The sequence below is a fragment of the Sciurus carolinensis genome, chromosome 9 (assembly GCF_902686445.1).
Source record: "Sciurus carolinensis chromosome 9, mSciCar1.2, whole genome shotgun sequence".
Classification (NCBI taxonomy): domain Eukaryota; kingdom Metazoa; phylum Chordata; class Mammalia; order Rodentia; family Sciuridae; genus Sciurus; species Sciurus carolinensis.
Window position 1 is genome coordinate 25,371,063 of NC_062221.1, and position 18,338 is coordinate 25,389,400.

General features: G+C 37.3%; 1 protein-coding gene across 1 annotated transcript in view; it reads right to left on the reverse strand.

The window, feature by feature from the left end:
• The window catches only part of Col6a5 (collagen type VI alpha 5 chain), a 160,271-nt gene that overhangs the window by 16,704 nt on the left and 125,229 nt on the right, over nucleotides 1-18,338 (reverse strand). Inside the window, exons 34-37 of the mRNA XM_047564445.1 lie at nucleotides 13,192-13,285; nucleotides 11,989-12,648; nucleotides 8,994-9,081; nucleotides 6,464-6,672 (exon numbers count right to left, since the gene is read on the reverse strand). Coding sequence (XP_047420401.1) covers nucleotides 6,464-6,672; nucleotides 8,994-9,081; nucleotides 11,989-12,648; nucleotides 13,192-13,285 — 1,051 coding nt within the window. The remainder of the gene's footprint in view (nucleotides 1-6,463; nucleotides 6,673-8,993; nucleotides 9,082-11,988; nucleotides 12,649-13,191; nucleotides 13,286-18,338) is intronic.

The window sequence follows — 18,338 nt, forward strand, 5'->3', positions numbered from 1 at the left end:
TACAACTTACGAGATTTTTGAGAAAATTAGTTTTCACAGTGCCTAACCTGACCTACATATTCCACAAACTTAGTTAAGAGAAAACAAATAGAAAAAAAATCTTAGACATTTAAAAATGCTTCCCAAGATAATAGATTCTGCAGTTTCCATGAGGAAATAAATGCAAAGTCAGTGGTGTAACTTACACACATACACACCCACACAAACACACACACACACACACACACACACACAATGTACACACATGCTCTTAGAAATGAGGATAATTCTGTTGTGTTTATGCATGCTTATCTTCAGAGGAGTTGGCAGTACTTTACATACCCCTTCATTTAACACTGCCAACAAAGGTCCATCCTCCCTTCTCTTTGGCGAGGTCACTGGTCAAGTTCTCAGGCTGGGGCAGCAAGGAGGCAGGCACAAGTGTGTGATTCTGACTGTGTATATTGATTTTACGCCAAAGAGAAATACAGACATTTAAAATCTTCCTATTTTGCCTATGAAATCCTCTTCCCTTTTTTGCCTGAACAAGCAAACTGTTTAAAATAGATTTCATCCTTTTCCCCAAGGCAGAATAAATGTCTTTTTTGGGCCTGGACTTTTCTAGGTGGCTCTTAGATGACAAGAACAAGTCTTGTGGACCATCCCATGCTCTGAAACCTAGAAAACTCTTAGAACATCTAAGAATACTGCAGAAAGATACCAGCATACTGAGGAAACGTGCTGCATGCCTAGGGAACCACTGCCCCCAAGACCCCTGGGTCTGGCACTTTAATTTTAATGGAGCTATTCTGTGTTCCATGTCTCTTCAGTTTATAAACAGGTGATTTAAAATTTTTAAATACTAAAATTGTGCCATCAAAATTATTTTGAAAATAACTCTCCCCTATAAGCACATAATTAACATATTTCCAAAGTTGGATACATTTCCTCATCTGTAAATGCAGAAAGTGCCATCACCAAGTAACAAGCAAACAAAATTAAATCAGTTTTTTCATGTGCAGATGGTCATTGGTTTGAATCTTGTCCTCAACTGTAAAACTGAATAATATAATAATAGATTTTTGTAGAGATTAAATGAATATACATATATACATATTAAATATATTCATATTAAATGAATACATACATATAGAGCTCACATGAGTATCCTTATCTATAAAATGGAATAGTAAGGAATATAACAATAATGTGTTAATGATTAAATTAAATCATGTATATAAAGTGTTTTCATGGTGTCTGGTTCATGATTGAACTCAATAAGCAGCACCTTCTGTGGTTACTATTATTTCTCATACATTGTTCAGTAGTCAAGTCAGTGTATGGCAATGCTTTGAGAGTTATTCTTAATGGAAGAAATATTGGTCTCTGAATCATTCCATTTGAATTTTTTGTTGAACTGAATTCTTTCCAACTTCTATGAGTCACTTTTCCTGCACACTGAATAGCCTTATCAGGCGACAAGCTTCTTGAAGACATGACCTGTGTCTCTGTTTCTTTTATTTTGTTTGGTTTTGTTTTGTTTTGTTTTTAATCTCCCTAACTCTTCAAAAAAGTCTAGCTCAGGGCTTAACTCAGAATGGGAGTCAAATACACATTTGTCACATGAAAAATGTCTGGATAATCATGGGAAAATTCATGTAAATGCTTAACAGAGTTCTTTCTGGAGTAAGCCTTTTTGAGGGCTTTGCCTCCCCCCCATAACTAACCACCACCACCACTACCACCACCACCACTATTCCTCACCTTCATACCTGTACCCTCTTCACCAAGACCACCTGCCAGCACTATCACTTCCTCACTACCACCCTCACCACCACCCAACCCTCATCTTCTACCTCCATCACTGCCAGCTCCACCAACGACAGTATCATCACCACCACCCACCATCAACAGCAAACATCTTTACCACCATTGACTTCACTACTACCATGACCTGCACCAGCAGTTTTATTACCGCCAGCACCATGGCCACCACCTCCATCACCCAATTACTACTTCAAATATCCAAGTCTTATTCCATTAGAAAGGGGACCTCATGAAAAAAATACCACCAATACTATAGAGCATTGCTGTATTAGTTGCAACTAGTGGTTGCACAAGTTATAGAAAAGCAATCTCAGCACACATTTGAATTCAGACAGTTCACATACCCTGGAACTCTCCATTTACAGTAGTCTTGTCCATATGTGAAACCTTCAAAGAAGACAACTAAAATGATAGTGATGACATGTACAATAAATTCCCAAGCAGAAGTCAATGCAACAGCTTTGATGTACAATTTAAAATGAAGAGGAGATTCAGTTTATTTACTAAAGAGCACCAAGATGGTTGAAATTTCCTAAGGATTTTATGAAACATGTCATTAAAATTCCAGCATGACCACAATTCTCCTACTGATCTCTTCTTTAGAAAGTGGACTGATATGAAAGTAGAGCTTCAGTTAATATTTCATGAATGACTCAGAAGACAATTCTGCAGTGTTTAATTCCAGTACAGATTTAAATTTAGATGGAGTAAAGATATATACTCAAGTTTAATATATGACAGCAAAAATTGGAAGCAAACTATGTGTTCAAAAGAGTAAATGGTTAAATATATTCATTCATTGAAAAGAACATCATGAGGACATTCAGAAAAATCAGTATGAGGTTTACAGCAATATGGAAAATGTTATGACATATTATATGAAAAGTAAGATATGCAATTGAATAAAACTATGAAAAACAAAATCCCTGTGGAAAAACCAAAGAACATATTCCACACTAAAAATAGCTCATTATGTTAAATTGTTTGAGACTTTGTACTCAAATTTTATATGGTATGATAATGTTTTTAAAAGCATTGGCAAGATCCTGGAAGCGTAATAGAGGAATAGTGCATCTGTCCCATGACCTTGGGGACATGAGGTTTCTCCTAAAGCAGGATGCCTCCACTATTGATAGTTTGGCCTGATAATTATTTGTTGTGGGGCTATCCTGTGCACAATAGGACGTTTAGCAGCATCTATGGGTTCCACCTGCTAGATGCAAGTTGCACCCTCCAGTTATGACAATTTAAAAGTCTCCAGACATTACAATATGCCCCTTGGGGTGAGGAAGAGTAGAATTGCTCCCAGGTGGGTTTGTACCAGGAGATCACTAAATATCCTTCCAGCTCTATTATCCAATGATTGATTCAAAATCAGAAAAAAGTACTGGACTTTTTAAAAAAGTTGATCTATAGTTCAGAATAAGCTTCAAGTTAGAAAAATAAATAAAGCAAAACCCATGCAAATTCCCTCAATGTTTGTTTTTGGTTTGGTTTTTGTTTGTAGTACTGGGTATCATGCTTAGGGCCATGAGCATGCTAGGTAAGTGCTCTATCACTAAGCCCCATCCCCAGTCCCCACACAAATTCTTGAGCACAATGGCAGCTTAGTCTGAAGGGGGAAGTGTTGCTTTTCATTTCATAATGAATTTATTGAAAACAGCATCAGCTGAAGTTATCCTAAGATCTGGAATTGTTGAAAGCCAGGAAAAAAACTTAGGCTGAGTTTGGGTTGGCATTTAACATTTATTAAATATTATTCTATTCTTTAATCTTGTAAGTAGACTAACTATAACTTAAACATTGGCTAATGCAGTATCTTTGAAGAAAGCACCAGGCTCATCACTGGGTTGAGTTGCAATTTATTTAGAAGTAAACCATCCATTCTTCTTACATATTTCCAAAGAACAAAATACATTCCTTTGGTTAAGTAATTGGGTGGGGCTGCATTTTTCAAAGTATTTTTATATTGCAGATATCATGGTCTAAATGCCTACTAGAATCTCTAAGGTCATCTCTGCAGCTGGATCTTGAAAGTTTTTGTTAGATAGATATTGGATGGATGGATAGATGGATGGATGTTCTTGGATGAGTAAAATAAAATTATAACCTAGTTTAACGGGAATCCTTTGGAAGTATGGATTCTAATTTCTTTCCTGTGATCCTCGGTACCCAGTTTCTTTCAACTCCATTGAAAACACACACCAAATTTGGCACACCAAAGTGGTAAGACATGCAGTCGTTCTTTAGCTTACATCAGAATCACTAGCAATGCTTGTTAAACCACAGATGGCTGAGCCCCACACCCAGAATTTCTCATGCAGTAGGTCTGAGATGAGTGCTAAGAATGTGCCTTTACAGTGGTTTCCCAGGTGATTCTGCAACTGCCAGGGTAGGGACCACACTTTGAGAACCACAGAGATAGCTAAGGGCAAACTTGAGGGCATACAAAAATCACCTCTGGTGGCTATAGAACTTGTAGCTTTCTCTTCTCTGTTCACACCCCTAAGTATGAAGCAGTAGTTCTGAGGAGGGATTAGGAATCTGTTTATGGTGAACTTCCAGATCATTCTGATTCAGGTTGCCCTTGGGATGCTCTAAGGAATGGAGAGGACCAGAAAGTGATAGAATTGAAGATGAAAGCAAAGCAAATCAGAGCAGGTGGGAAGAAGCAGGAGAGGTAGAGGTGAGGAGGGAGTCAGTGATTGAGTTTCTGGTGAAAGAGGGTCTATACAGCTCACCACCAGCCCACAGGATGCTGGGAACTCTAAATTTCTTAAATGGTTAGGATTACTGACTCTCCCCAAGACTCTCTCAGTTCAAGGGTAGAAAGCTCAACCATCACCTTGTAAGAATTGTATTATAAATGAGTAATAAAGACAGCAATTGGAGGTGCTTATGAAAGTTATCAACCTTTTATTTGTGCAATACTTCTGAAACTTATCAAATCTCATCTCCTGATAACTGAAAAGGGTATCTGAACAACAAATTACTCTCAAGAAGGATAACACATTATACAGAAAATTCTCAGCAGTTTTTGATAACTGGCTGAAGATAATTTTAAGAGAAAGAAAAAGAAAGCACAAAATCCCTAGAAAACATGATTTGAGTTTCAGGAAATATTTTGAAGGATAAAAATAAACACATTACCCTTAGGTCTGGGACACTCTGTTTCCAGGTCTCCCAACCTGACATAAGCTCCCATTGAACTCCCAGAATACTTTAAAGCCCACTGCAGGAGAAGTTGGGAAGGGTGGATTTATATTTTTCCTCCTTGCTAGAGTCATGCACAATTATTTCTTCCCCAAAATTGAACCTTACACTGGCTATAAATATCTTGATTCTCAGACATCTGGAAAACGGACTGAAAAGTTTTTCATTTACTAGTGAACAATGATATTTAATGATGGCTTCAGAGATGAGTTATCAACCCCCCACTTGGTCATATCTGTCTTTCCTGAAATAATTCATATGCTCGAATGACTAGACTTTAAAATGCTTACCTCTGACAAAGCTATCGCGAATAACAATTTGCTATTCTAACATTGCCAGGATGCTTTTCATTCTACTTCATAAACCAAACCAACATAAATACCTGTGCCTGGAGGGCTATTATAATTTCCATGTCATTAAAATGAATAACCAAGATTAATAACATCCATAAAAAAGAACAAACATGGAATTCTTTTGTTTAGGCTCTATCTATATGATATATAAAAATCATTTTAACTTGAAAACATACACTTGAATGCCTTATACTACACACATCTAATTTTAATGTATCACTTCTTTCTAAAGCTAAGATGCCTTATTTCTTAATGAAAGGTTGATTATTGACTTTTTAATTCTTCATCGTAGCTTTTCTAAAAGCAAGATTTACTGTTTTAAAGATAAAATTCAAACACTATATTTCAGAAATAGTTATGGGGACATATGTGTTGAATCCAGGAAAAATGAAATGTATCCAAAAAACTGTAAGAATGAATATTATAGTAAGAAATTGACTGCTTTTTCTTTCCTGCTTGCATATTTTAACTACACATGATATTTTTGATACGATGCTTAAAATGCTGGCATTCTGGTCAAATGAGCATTTTGGGAGATTCCAGATGCATAGGTTGAATGGCTGAATTGTATGTAATTTCACACTTTTTAATAAAAATAGAGACATAATCTTATATATCAATTTTATTTGAAACTATTAAATTCTGACAATAGTTACTACTTTGCCTTTAAAATGTAGAGAGTAAGTAGTGGTGGAGTTTTCTGCTCCATCATTTTGGGTATCTCAAAAATTAAATTTGTACCTTCTCATGTAATCACAAATTCTGGGACATTGGCAGGTTAATTTTAAAAAGTCATTTTAACACCTCCTTTGTTCTAATATCCTCTACACTGCCTCCTTCTAAGTTATGGATTCTAGAGATATCTTTTGTTGAGAATATCAGGGACATTACTGAGTACTTTTATCAGCAATCTCCTTAGTGGTACCTGTCACCATTTACTTCAATTTGGATAAAAGCAGAAGTAGTCACCACCTTGAATTTGAAGAAATAGTTGCTTTACATACCAGCCTTAATCAATTTGATTCTCTACTAGTATTAAAACATGAGGATCCAGGCCATTTAAAATTTCCCAACTTTTAAAATTTCCTTACCAGAAGTGAAACTTGTAGTTTCTGCAGCTTCCTGGTCTTTCTCATAGTTAATCACTAATTTTTGTGGCTCTATTATTTTACTTGGGATGTAAACTAAATGGTCACCTCCATTGACCTCCAGCACAAAAGATGAGTCTCTCCCAGCATTGAATTCCTGCCCAATGAGGCTGTTCGTATCTGAAGGGACTTCATGTAGCTCAGCAGTAAATCTAGACAAAAAAAAGAAAACAGGCAAGTTTTAGGTGAGTCAAGATGACTTTAAAGAACTCAAATAAGACATCCCAGCAATTTAATATAACTCTTTAATTATTTCTTAAAGGGAAAGTATTTGGGTGGTAAAAAAATCTAAGCTCATAGTAGAGCAAAGGAAGGGACTCTGGGGAGGGGGAAGGGAAGAGAAAGGGGAAGCACCAGGGAAGGAAATTGAGTAGATTTTGTGCAAATATGTCTCATGAATCCCACTTTTATGTATAATTATAATGTATCAGTAAAAACTTTTAAAAATCTAAGTTCTTTTTAATCAAATAATAGACTTGCTATGCACATTACTTTTTTTAAAAAACTGATAAATTTTTTCTGTTTATTCTTCTTTTTCCCATATATGCTTATAACTTATGAAATATTTCTTAGACTAAGTCAGTCTGATTTGCATAGAATTACAGATAAATGACGAGAAACTCAACCATAGGTTATCTGGAATAACCTTATTATGTCTCAGATTAATACCAATCACCACAGAAAATAGTCATTTAATTTACTAAGCACTTCTCTAAGAAGAGTGAGACTACATAAAGATATCCTGTTGATATCAGTGCCTCTTAAAATGGTGAAGACATTTAATTCTTGGCAGTTTAAGAGTTGTCTGTTATAATTTAAGAATGTTTCTATTTAGATGATAAAACATTTTATGTAAGTTTGCTCTTGATCATGTAATTTTATGTAATTTCAATGTCCATGTTGCATTTATGTTTGATACCAGTATTTGGCACCCAGAAGTTCTACTTTAACTGTGGGGAATTAATGATGAAAGAAAAAAAATAGTCAGACATACATGAATAATACATTTACACCAAACAAAAATCAAATGACATTGTAACACACTGTGTGGATACTTAACTGTCATGCAGGTGAGCATAAGTGATAAGAAATTAATTCATTAGTAAAGGTGACCAGCATAGACACCACTGCAGCATGTACCATATTTTACATATTTACTAAAATATACCGTATTTTAAATTTTCTATTAGTTTTGGTAAAGCAGAATCACCCCTGACTTGAAAATTAGGGTTGAAACTTTTTGTCTTACTGAGTTTGTTTGGATTTGATGTTTAAACTTGTTTTGTGTTTAATAGCTACATAAAAACTATAAACATATAGTATTTACAGCTAGATTTATGTTTGTACATGTCTAAATAACATAATATTTTATCTGCAGTCCTGTGAGGATTGCTTTCTTTTAAATAAATTTATGGTTTACTCAGGTTTGGAAAACACTGCTTTTACATGACAATAGGGCCATACTGTCCTTCAGCAAGTGCTGGCCGCTGGATACTTCTCCATTGAACTACCAAGGACATGAAGTTGGCTGTTAGAGAAATGTGAACTTGCATAGACTGTGGGGGACCCTGGCTATTTTGCTTCTGGATGTATATAAGAGGACTTCTCTCTTCAGAGAAGCTCATTTACTTAATCGAGGAGATGGCAATTATAGGTCTAGACCTGGATTTCCACAAGGCTTCACGCAAGGATCCAAACTTGGGGAAGTTCCTAAGAAGCAAAGAGCAATCAAGATGGGTCACTCTCACCCAATCTGAGGGTCAAGATGCACCCAGATTAATTATTTATATTTTCATTTAGGACATAATGTTAGGTAAAATTATCTGCATGTGCAATTATGTTGTGAGGTTTTTAATGCAATTTTGGGGGGATGAAACAATAAATTATATGCAGCCCCAGGTTTTAACAAGATAATACATTGGGGAATACATCATAAATACCTTGGCAGAGGTATAAAAAGGTACAAAAAAGAGGCCTATGGATTTCGAATGGGAGTAAAGATCAGTTTCAAAGAGGAGACAGCTTCCTTCTGAGCCATGAAAGATGGGTAGGATTTCATGGGAAGGAACAGGGTCCCAAGTGGTTGAACAGAGACCCGTGGGGCTTAGTTCATACCAGAAAGACAGCAGTCCATTCAGCAAGAACCCAGAGCCTCAGGATGGGGAGAACTGGGAAGTGAGGTTAAGCAAGGTTCATGATAAATTATGGGTTCTATTCTGGGGTGAATTTCAGTACAGAAATTCCTGAGGAAACCATGAATTTATTAAAGGCAAGATTGTCATAAAGCTCACAAAAACATCAAAGCAGAAAGTGTGCTCATTATGTAACTTCTGCTATAGACAATGGAATATACAATGAGCCTTTACTTCAGAGACCTTGCAGGTTTTCTCAGTCTAATAACCTGTCAGCAGCCAGCAAGACACCCATCAGTCAATTATGAGCCACTTGTAAATATAACAGCTTTCCAACTCACTGGAAACCACTGGTCTGACCATCCTCCCCGAAACTGATGAGCCTGCAGGCATTCTCCAGCATTGGCGGTGGGTACTGATTGAATCCTCCTATTGAGAGAACAAAGTTATAGTTAGATTTTTGAATTAGGAGTTGGGTTTGCTAGGTAAAGAGGAATCAAAAGGAATCCCCTTGAAGCAATAAATGTCAAATAACCTGTCACAACAGAATTTGGCTACAGTGAAAACAGAAAATAGGAACAACTAGAAATAGTTGATTTCAGAATGTTTTAGCAGCTAAAGAATTACAGGATCATGGGGAAAGATCTCGAGTTGTTTATCTGAGGGTTAATTGTCATGCAGAGATACAGGCTTCCCACAAGTCCAGGTGAACAAAATCTCAGAGACATTCTATTCTGATTGTGCAAAGCTTTTCCTCTCAGACTTATGCTACTGAATCAAACCTCAGAAAGATCATGTTTTATTACATGATGCTATTGCTGTGCTTCTGCACCAATGAACACTAATTTCCTATGAAAAAATTTTCACTTACTGGCCAAAATTACATGTTCCTTTATACTTGTCCTGATGTTGTTCTACAGGTTGTAGAATATTGAGAAGTTCATGATTTTTCTCCTCATTCAGGAAAGTTAATAAATTAAAGGAGGCTTTTGATCATTGACTGATCCATGACTCCATGAAAATATCTCAGAGAATGTCACATTTCTCTGATTCTAAGATGAACATTTTTTTTCTTTTTTCTATGTGTCTAAAACGAGAATATGTCTTCTGGTCAATTGCATCTGACTCTTGTTGGTGGTCAGGCAGGAAACATGATGGAGTTTTCATTGTCTGTGAGTGTGGGAACAGCACATGTGTCAACACCAAACCTTGTAGAATCAACGACAGCACTTTGGAAAAAAAATCCCCAGAAGCGTTGGTAGACCAGTTTTTTAACTGCTACAAAAGCACTGTTTCTGGGAAGGCAGTGAATTAGATGTATTTAGTAACAATGCATAGGTGGAAGTCAAAAGTAAGTCACCTCTGCATAACTGCGAAGCCACTCAAGAGCCCAGCACCAACTGCTTTGAGTTATTTTATGAACTTTTAAAAAAAATGCTGCATTATCATCTATATTAATGGCACAAAGAACAACACTGCATGGGGAAAGTTGGATATAAATGACAGTATCAACAAAAATTCTGAATGCTGAATTTTTGACATTCAGAAGAGTCAAATTCTGAATGAGAAGAAGTTTTAGGAATGCCATAACCAGTCTATTTCACACATATTTCCTTTTAATGCATGCATAGGAGTGATATATGGTAGTACACATCTAAAAGAAATTCCAATTACTTTAAAATAAAATAAAATTTTTTTAAAGGAGAGTTGGTGTCAAAATTTAATTGGAAGCATGTTTTTTCTTCCTCTTTACATGATACAATTGAGGACATATAAGGTTCCAGGAAATAACGTAGCTTCCCAAGAAGGCAGAAATGGATTCTCCGATTGAGTATGAGTCACAGGAGAAAGTGGAGCTTTCTCTGCAATCAAGAGTGACCTTGCAAGACATTCTCACTGCAGTGGTGCTGGGACATTGCTTGAATCCAAGAGACACTTTAAATTGTGGACTGGTTGGGATTGGTTCCAGAAGAATCTAGCTCCAAACCTGTTGGGTTCCTAGAAAGAACAGGCTCAGCTCCCATACTGTGGGATCTTCTAGAAGGCAGTGCTATGGTTTAGATGAATGTCCCCTAGAGGTTCATGAGTTAAAAGTTTGATCCCAAGGGTGGGGAAGGAGGTTCAGTGGATCTTTAGAAGGCGGGGATTGGTGAGAGGTCCTTAGGTCACTGAGGGTGTGCCTTCGAAGGGGTTTGTGGCACTCAGTCCCTTCCTGGCTCTCTTGCTTTCTGGCTCATGATGTAAGCCTGTTTGCTCTGCCAACTACTTCACATGATGCGCTACTCTTGCTAGAGGCCCAAAGCGATGGGACCTCTTGACCTTGGACTGTAAACTTCAGAATCATAACCAAAAATAAACCTTTGCTCTTTATAAGTTATTTACCTCAGATATTTCATTATAGTAATGGAAAACAAAATAATAGAAGGAGTTCTCACACATAATGCTATTGACAATTGGGGTTGAGTTGTTTCTTATTGGTATGTGTGTGTGCAGGAGGAATCTGCCCTGTGAATTGTAGGAGGTTTAGCAGCATCCTTAACCTCTATCAGTTTGAAGGTAGTAGCATTCCCAAGTTGTAATAATTAAAAAATATTTCCAGACATTTCCAGTTGTCGCCTGGGGCAAAACAACCAACTCACATTCTGAGAACTGTTTCTCTAAGAGAAGGTTTTCTCAAATCATTTGTGGTAGATGACAAGGTATTTTTATTTCTAATTCTTGGGAGACTGATATTTTTTCTCTAATTCCTTTTCGATAAGACCAGTCCACTGATCGATGCACTTGCATGCTACAGCAATCAATGTCAAATTGTTTTAAAAGTTTATAGATGCTTACCCTGAATTTTTAGACATACAAAAACAGAACTTGCATTTTTAACAGAATTTCTGTGTGATTTCTATGTTCACACTTTGAGAGGAGCACACGACTGTGCCATCTCTACTTCCCCACACAGGACTCCAGGGTATGCCGAAGTTGTAAATAAACCAGGTACAGCAGATAAAACTTGTATTTGAGTGCCTATACTGGAGACCATCTAAGAACTGCTGGAACCCCTTCAAATCAAACAAGTGTGACTCAGGAAACCTCTAGTCACTTTGTGCTTTCTACTGGTCTGATTTTGGCTAAAAGAAACTCTGTTGTGGAAAAGTTCTCATCATTGTGTGACCAGGGTCATAAATAGGATAAAACCAGGATATGACCCACCCCTGCCCCCATCTCATCATCTGATTCATATATATGGATTAGCAGTAGATACAAGGATAACATTAGGTTATCAATACTATGAGCAAATACTAGCTTATTAAAACAAAGGAAAACCACCAAATAATGACTTACGTCTGACCGAATATACAAATGGCTTTAAGAACTTTATGACATAATTCACATCTGGTTTATGCATTTTCCCAAGCTGTATCAGATGGTGATCAAGTGGGTAGCTGGCTAATTCTTCCATGTTGTCTTTATATGTAGGGCCCAGAGAAATCACAAATAAGACATAGCCTTGACACTTGGCTCTCAAAGCCATCTTCTTCACATATTCCTTTCTCTCATGATTTTCTCCAGCTGAGATCACAAAGATGACCTTGTGTTTGCGTAAGTTGGGTGTTCCTGGGAAGAGGTTTTCCATGGCCCATTGCAGGGCATGACCAAGGGTGGCTCCTCCATCTAGCTGTTGAAGGGAAGTCTGAATGTGACTCTTTATGAGGACTTGGCTGTCATAAGTTGTAAAGTCAAACTCTGCCTTTACTGTACCCTTCTTTCTCCTGGAACTATCCCAAGGAGAATAGCTCAGCAAGGCAATTCTATCCCCAGAGTCTGAGATGGAAGGGTTTGAAGAAATGTCAAAGTTGTCGATTGCTGAGCTCATCAAGGTTTTCATGGCCTTAAAGTCATCATTTGCTACTTGTTGAGAATTATCTAAGAGGAAGGCTACATCCATGTAGGAATCCTCAGGTAAAAAAATCTCTTCGGCACAAGTATTTGGAAAGCATTTATCTGAAAATACACAGAAATATGCATCGTGAGTTGGATTTTAGCACTAAACACTTAAGATCTTTGTCGAGGGATTCAGTGATGACTAATTACCAAAAATTAATCATCTGATCAATGCATCTCAAATTTCACATCATTCAAACTAATGAGTTTTCAACATCCCAGTATTTCTGTGACCACTAGCAGACAATTTGGGGTCTGTGTTGAAAAAGATTTAGGTAGCAAGTATACCTGAAGTCCACAATCCTTCCTAAACTTGTTCAGAAAATATTTTTGATCTTTTAGAGGTTTTGAATTAATAACTACCAACTTGTCTTCCAGACATGCTACATCAGCTGGGATAATTTTCTAAACCAATTTTCACATTCTATGGAAACTCCAAACACTACAGTGATTGAAATCCTGACATATGGTGTTTTCCAAAACAGGAAAAATTGAAAATAGACCCTATAATCAAAAAATAGAAATCTGACAAAATCAGATCCAGTGACTTACCCAGAAGGCATTTAAGCTTTCAGCACAGTAAATTCCTTTCATTGGTCTTACCATAGCAAAGTGTGCAGCGACGCAGCCTTTCCAACGGTTCATAGTCCCCATCTGGAGGAACTGGAATCACCTGAAATGTTCCAGTGTTGTCAAACTGCATGGAAAAGGAAATAAATGCTTGTTCACCCATTTTTTTAGTCATTAGAAGGAAACATTATGTACTCACTATAAGGATCACTTTGAAAAACACCCAATTAATCACTATCACTTTGCATTACCATCCCTTGCTTTATTTAGTACATTTTCACACATCAAACATGCAAGCACACTCTCTCTCCCTTTTATCCTAAGCATAATCCCCCAAAAGCATGCCCAGAACAAGTATTGGCATCCCTATTTTATGATTTAAAAAAAAAAAAAAGCTTCTATAAGATAACCTGACCCGATTCAGGTTTCACAAGGGCAAGTCAAAATCTCTTCTTCTTATACCTGCAAATCTGGACCAAATTTTTACATGCTTCTGATTAAACCCTAGCTTCTGAAGTTGGGCCCTCCAGAAAACTTACAAGTTGCCTTTAGCTTCTCTAAGTAGTGATACCAACTACTCCTGCTCCACTCTGTTTAGAAGATGTTAAGTGGAACTTTTCAGTCATAGATTCCAATTAAAAGTCTATCTCAAAAGGCAGTAGACAGAAGACACTAAGTTTACTTAAAATTCTTGGTCATACACTAATTTCACTTGTTTCTGGTTAATTTTTTGTCTTAATGCTCACTGAAATGGGCAATATACAGCATTCATTCATTCAGTGAGCCAATATGTGTTTGGGGGACATTTATTTTGTGTGAGGCCCCAGGAAAGACAAATACTTTTATCACAATGGACGTAATCTATCAGTCATTCCCAGGTGGTAATGAGGGTAATTCTCAATCCACACAGACATTCATTCTTGTTTTCTTTCTCCCTCAGAAAATTAAAGGGTTAGAAAAGTCACGCCTTCCTTTTCTGTAAAATTCTGAGCATTACGACATTTTAATAAGTATTCTGGCCTTATGGCTAGAAAGTATTTACTACGTTTCTACATTATACAATTACTTTTATGAAACTGGATCTTTGGGGTATTATTTTGTATTTGGCCCTCTCGGTCCCATATGCAAAGACTAAATGCTGACTTGATGAACCAAGGAAATTTATTCACAGGGGTGAGCCAAATGCTTATTGAACGCCTACAATGTTTTACGTACAGTTCTGTGGCTGGGGACATAGACATCCCAGATAAAATCTCCACTCTAAATTCTACTGGGGTGAGATACATGATAAATTAGTAAATTGCCTCATATGTTTGGTATAATAATATTTATAGAAAAAAAAGCAGAGTAAGAGGGATGAGAGCTGTTGAAGTGACATTTAAATAGAATTCACTGGAAAAGTAACATTTAGGCAAAAATTCAAAAGAGGGGGAGTAATCATATCTGGGAGAAGAGAATTTGGGACACAGAGAACAGTCATGGGAAGGCTCCTGGGAAGCAGGGAGTGTGCTTGGCTCACTTGAGGGTCAGTGCCAAGGACTGTCACGGGGGATGGAGAAATTGAGAGCAAGGGAAGAAGAAAGTGAGGTCAGAGAGATTAGAAGAGGGCCTGGGGCAGATCACTTGGAGTTTACAGTGCTGGTCATTGTAAAGGTCTTAGCTTTAACTCAGAACTGAGGAGACCCTGGGGTATTCTGAACAGAGGAACAACCTAGTGTTTAACAGGATTACTCTGGCTTTTGCATTGAGACAGATTATAACAGAGCAAGACTAGGTGTAAAGACACTAATGAAAAGGTGATTGCAAAGTCCAGGCAAGAGGTGATGGGTGTTTGCATCAATATCAAAGGTGTAGGTGCTAGGCAGTGGCCCAACTCTGGATTATAATTTTACTAATACCAATATTAGTACTTATACAATTACTTAACACAAGTATTTACACGAGTACTAAATTCTAGGTATTTACTTATGAATACCAATATACTCAAGTGTGTGTACCTATATACACTTAATATATGCACACACATCATATATATATATATATATATATATACACTAAAATTAAGCACGCCCCACACACACACATATATATGGGTGTGTGTTTTTACATACACTAAAATTAAGACTTTTAATATTTACACATACTAAAATTAAGGATGTTAAATGTAAGAAAAGATGAGGAGTTATGAATAACTGTAGGTAGAAGGATGGAATTTTTATTAGTTGAGATGCTGAATATGGAGCAAATATTGGGGGGAAAGCCAGAGTTTCACATTGTACCTGGTACGTTTGAAATATCCATTAGGCGTGCAAGTGGAAGTGCTGAGTTGGCTGCTGTACATGTGGATCTAGAGTTAAGGATCATGGTTTGGATGGGAAATATAAATTTCTACTATTGAGGATATTTAAAGCTATGAGTACGGGTGAAAACTTCAAGAGACCAAGAGCAGATAGGGAAGAGGGCTGAGGAATGAATGTTGGGAACTCCAACATTTCCAAGTCAGGAAAGTGAAAAGGCGTCAGAAAACTAGACCAAGTAGGGGAAACTAATGAGGTCTGAGAAAAACCAGAAAAATGAAGGATACTGAAAGCCAGTGGGGAGAAAAATGTTTCCAAGAGAAGGTGGGAAGAAGGATGATGTCATGTACTGCTAGTAAGTCAAATGAGCGGCGGACTTGGAACCAGCCTCTGGAGCAGGAACACGGAGATCATTGTTGACTTTGACAAGAGGAGTTTTAGGAGAGTAATAGGGAAGAAACCATGACTAGGGTTAGGTCAAAAGAGAATGCAAGGAGATGCACTGGAGACACTAAATGTAGACAATGTTTTTTCCTAAAGATATTGCTGTATGGGAAGCCAGCACATAGAGTAGTAGCTGAAGTGAGAAGTTGGGCTGACAAAGTTGAGTTTTTTTCCTTCTGATTAGAATGACAGGGAAATTTTGTTGTCCATTAGACAGCGAATCTCTTCCAGCAATAATAAACTCTTACACTTTAGGGGAAGTGAGTCCCTAAAAACTCTGATCATATTTTTTCCAACTTCATATGATGAAAAATCATGGGCTGACTACAAATACATATTCCATAGAGAAAATAAGGTTTATAAAGATTTCATCTACCAAAACTTCAGTAATTTTCTTTAAGAATTTTCTAGAACATCAGGGGGACATTGCAAGTCTAAATTCCACTTAGAGTAGAGATATAAAAATGGTGAGGCGAAGTGTTTTAGAGAAGACTCGTCAAAAGAAATACCATAAAACATAAGCGATACAAGAAATGTGAGGTGGTATTTCTGCAGGACAATGAAAATAGTCAATAAACTTACAAAAAAATGTTCAATGTTGCACCAAAAATATTGATCAAAGCAACACCAATGGGATACTCTTTGTAACCTATCATATTGGCAATAATTTTTAAAACCTGATAGATATAATTCAGTGTTGCTAGATATATGGAGAAACAGACACCCTTAGACAGAAGGGTAACAGTTCAGTGCCTTCAGAATGAGGTAGCGTGTCAAGGAGGGTGAGGGCAGAGGGTCAGGGGTACTCTGAGTGGAGAAGAGTGGAGAGGCAGGGATGTTCATGCCATCACTGAATGAAGCTTTGCTCAGGCGTGACACATACACAGAATTCACATGTGAGGTTATCATCTGGTAAGAACAGTGATACTAACTTTCTGGGTCAGTTCTGTAGAATTATGAATTACGAGGGACTTGCTAACAAGAGTGGCTGGAGTCCTTTTTCTGCTGGGGATTCCATGGGGTTTGGGCTTGGTCCTATCACAGGATAAGACTGAATTTGATATTCATCTTCAGATTTCTCTTTTTCTAGAAGGTGATGCAGTTCTAAAAGCAGAAATGTCACTTATTTCCCCCAGAGAGAAAAATTCAGGCAGCAGGAAGACTGAAAACCACAGGACCTCAACTTCAATAATCCTTTTTGTCAGAATCTATTGGGACTCTTTCTGTGGCTCTTACTTCCAGAAAATTCCTAGGTGTGTTAGGAGATTGATTCTCTCCATGTTATAGAGAGCTTTTCTGTATTTTCACTGTAGAAATATGTGTATATGTGTATATATATATATATGTATATGTGTGTGTGTGTGTGTGTGTGTGTGTGTATTTAACAACATGATGGTTTCATCCAGCTCCAGAAACAAGTACTCCGTGGATCATCTGAATACCTATAAATGCCACTGGACCTTAAATGGAGAGGTTCTTAGGGGAAAGTGGAGGGGAGCATTAATCCTCCAAAATCTGTTGATCTGAAAGTGACAGAAACTCTTACGTTCACACATATCAAATGTTTTGAACCATTTTAGGGGATCAGAGATTCCCTGAACTTTATCTATCACAGGTTAAGATCAACTTCTTAATAAGATTCAGTGAGCCGATGACAAAGCTGAGAAACACCGGCCCGCAGATGCCCATAGAGCAACATGATCGTGGCCCTTTATTTCAGACAGAGTTCAATTTGATTCTTGATTTAGCTTCTCAGCAGCTGGACAGAAGTGGATAAGTCACCAGAACACTCTGGGCCTGTGCTTTCTCATTTTTTTTTAAAATTCATTTTTATTGTAAACAAATGGGATACATCTTGTTTCTCTGTTTGCACATGAAGTAGAGGCATACCATTTGTGTAATCATACATTTATCTAGGGTAATAGTTTTTTATTCATTCTGTTATTTTTTTCTCCCCCCCACCCCTCCCATCCCTCTTATCCCTCTATAGAGTCCCTCCTTCCTCCATTCCTGCCCCCTTCCCACCCCCTATATATGTCATCATCCGCTTATCAGTGAGATCATTCGTCCTTTGGTTTTTTGAGATTGGCTTATCTCACTTAGCATGACATTCTCCAACTGCATCCATTTGCCTGCAAATGCCATAATTTTATTATTCTTTATGGCTGAGTAATATTCCATGGTATATATATTTATACCACAGTTTCTTTATCCATTCATCAATTGAAGGACATCTAGGTTGGTTTCACAAACTAGCTATTGTGAATTGAGCAGCTATGAACATTGATGTGGCTGTATCTCTGTAGTATGCTGATTTTAAGTCCTTTGGGTATAGGCTGAGGAGTGGGATAGCTGGGTCAAATGGTGGGTCCATTCCAACTTTTCTGAGGAATCTCCACACTGCTTTCCAGAGTGGTTGCACCAATCTGCAACCCTACC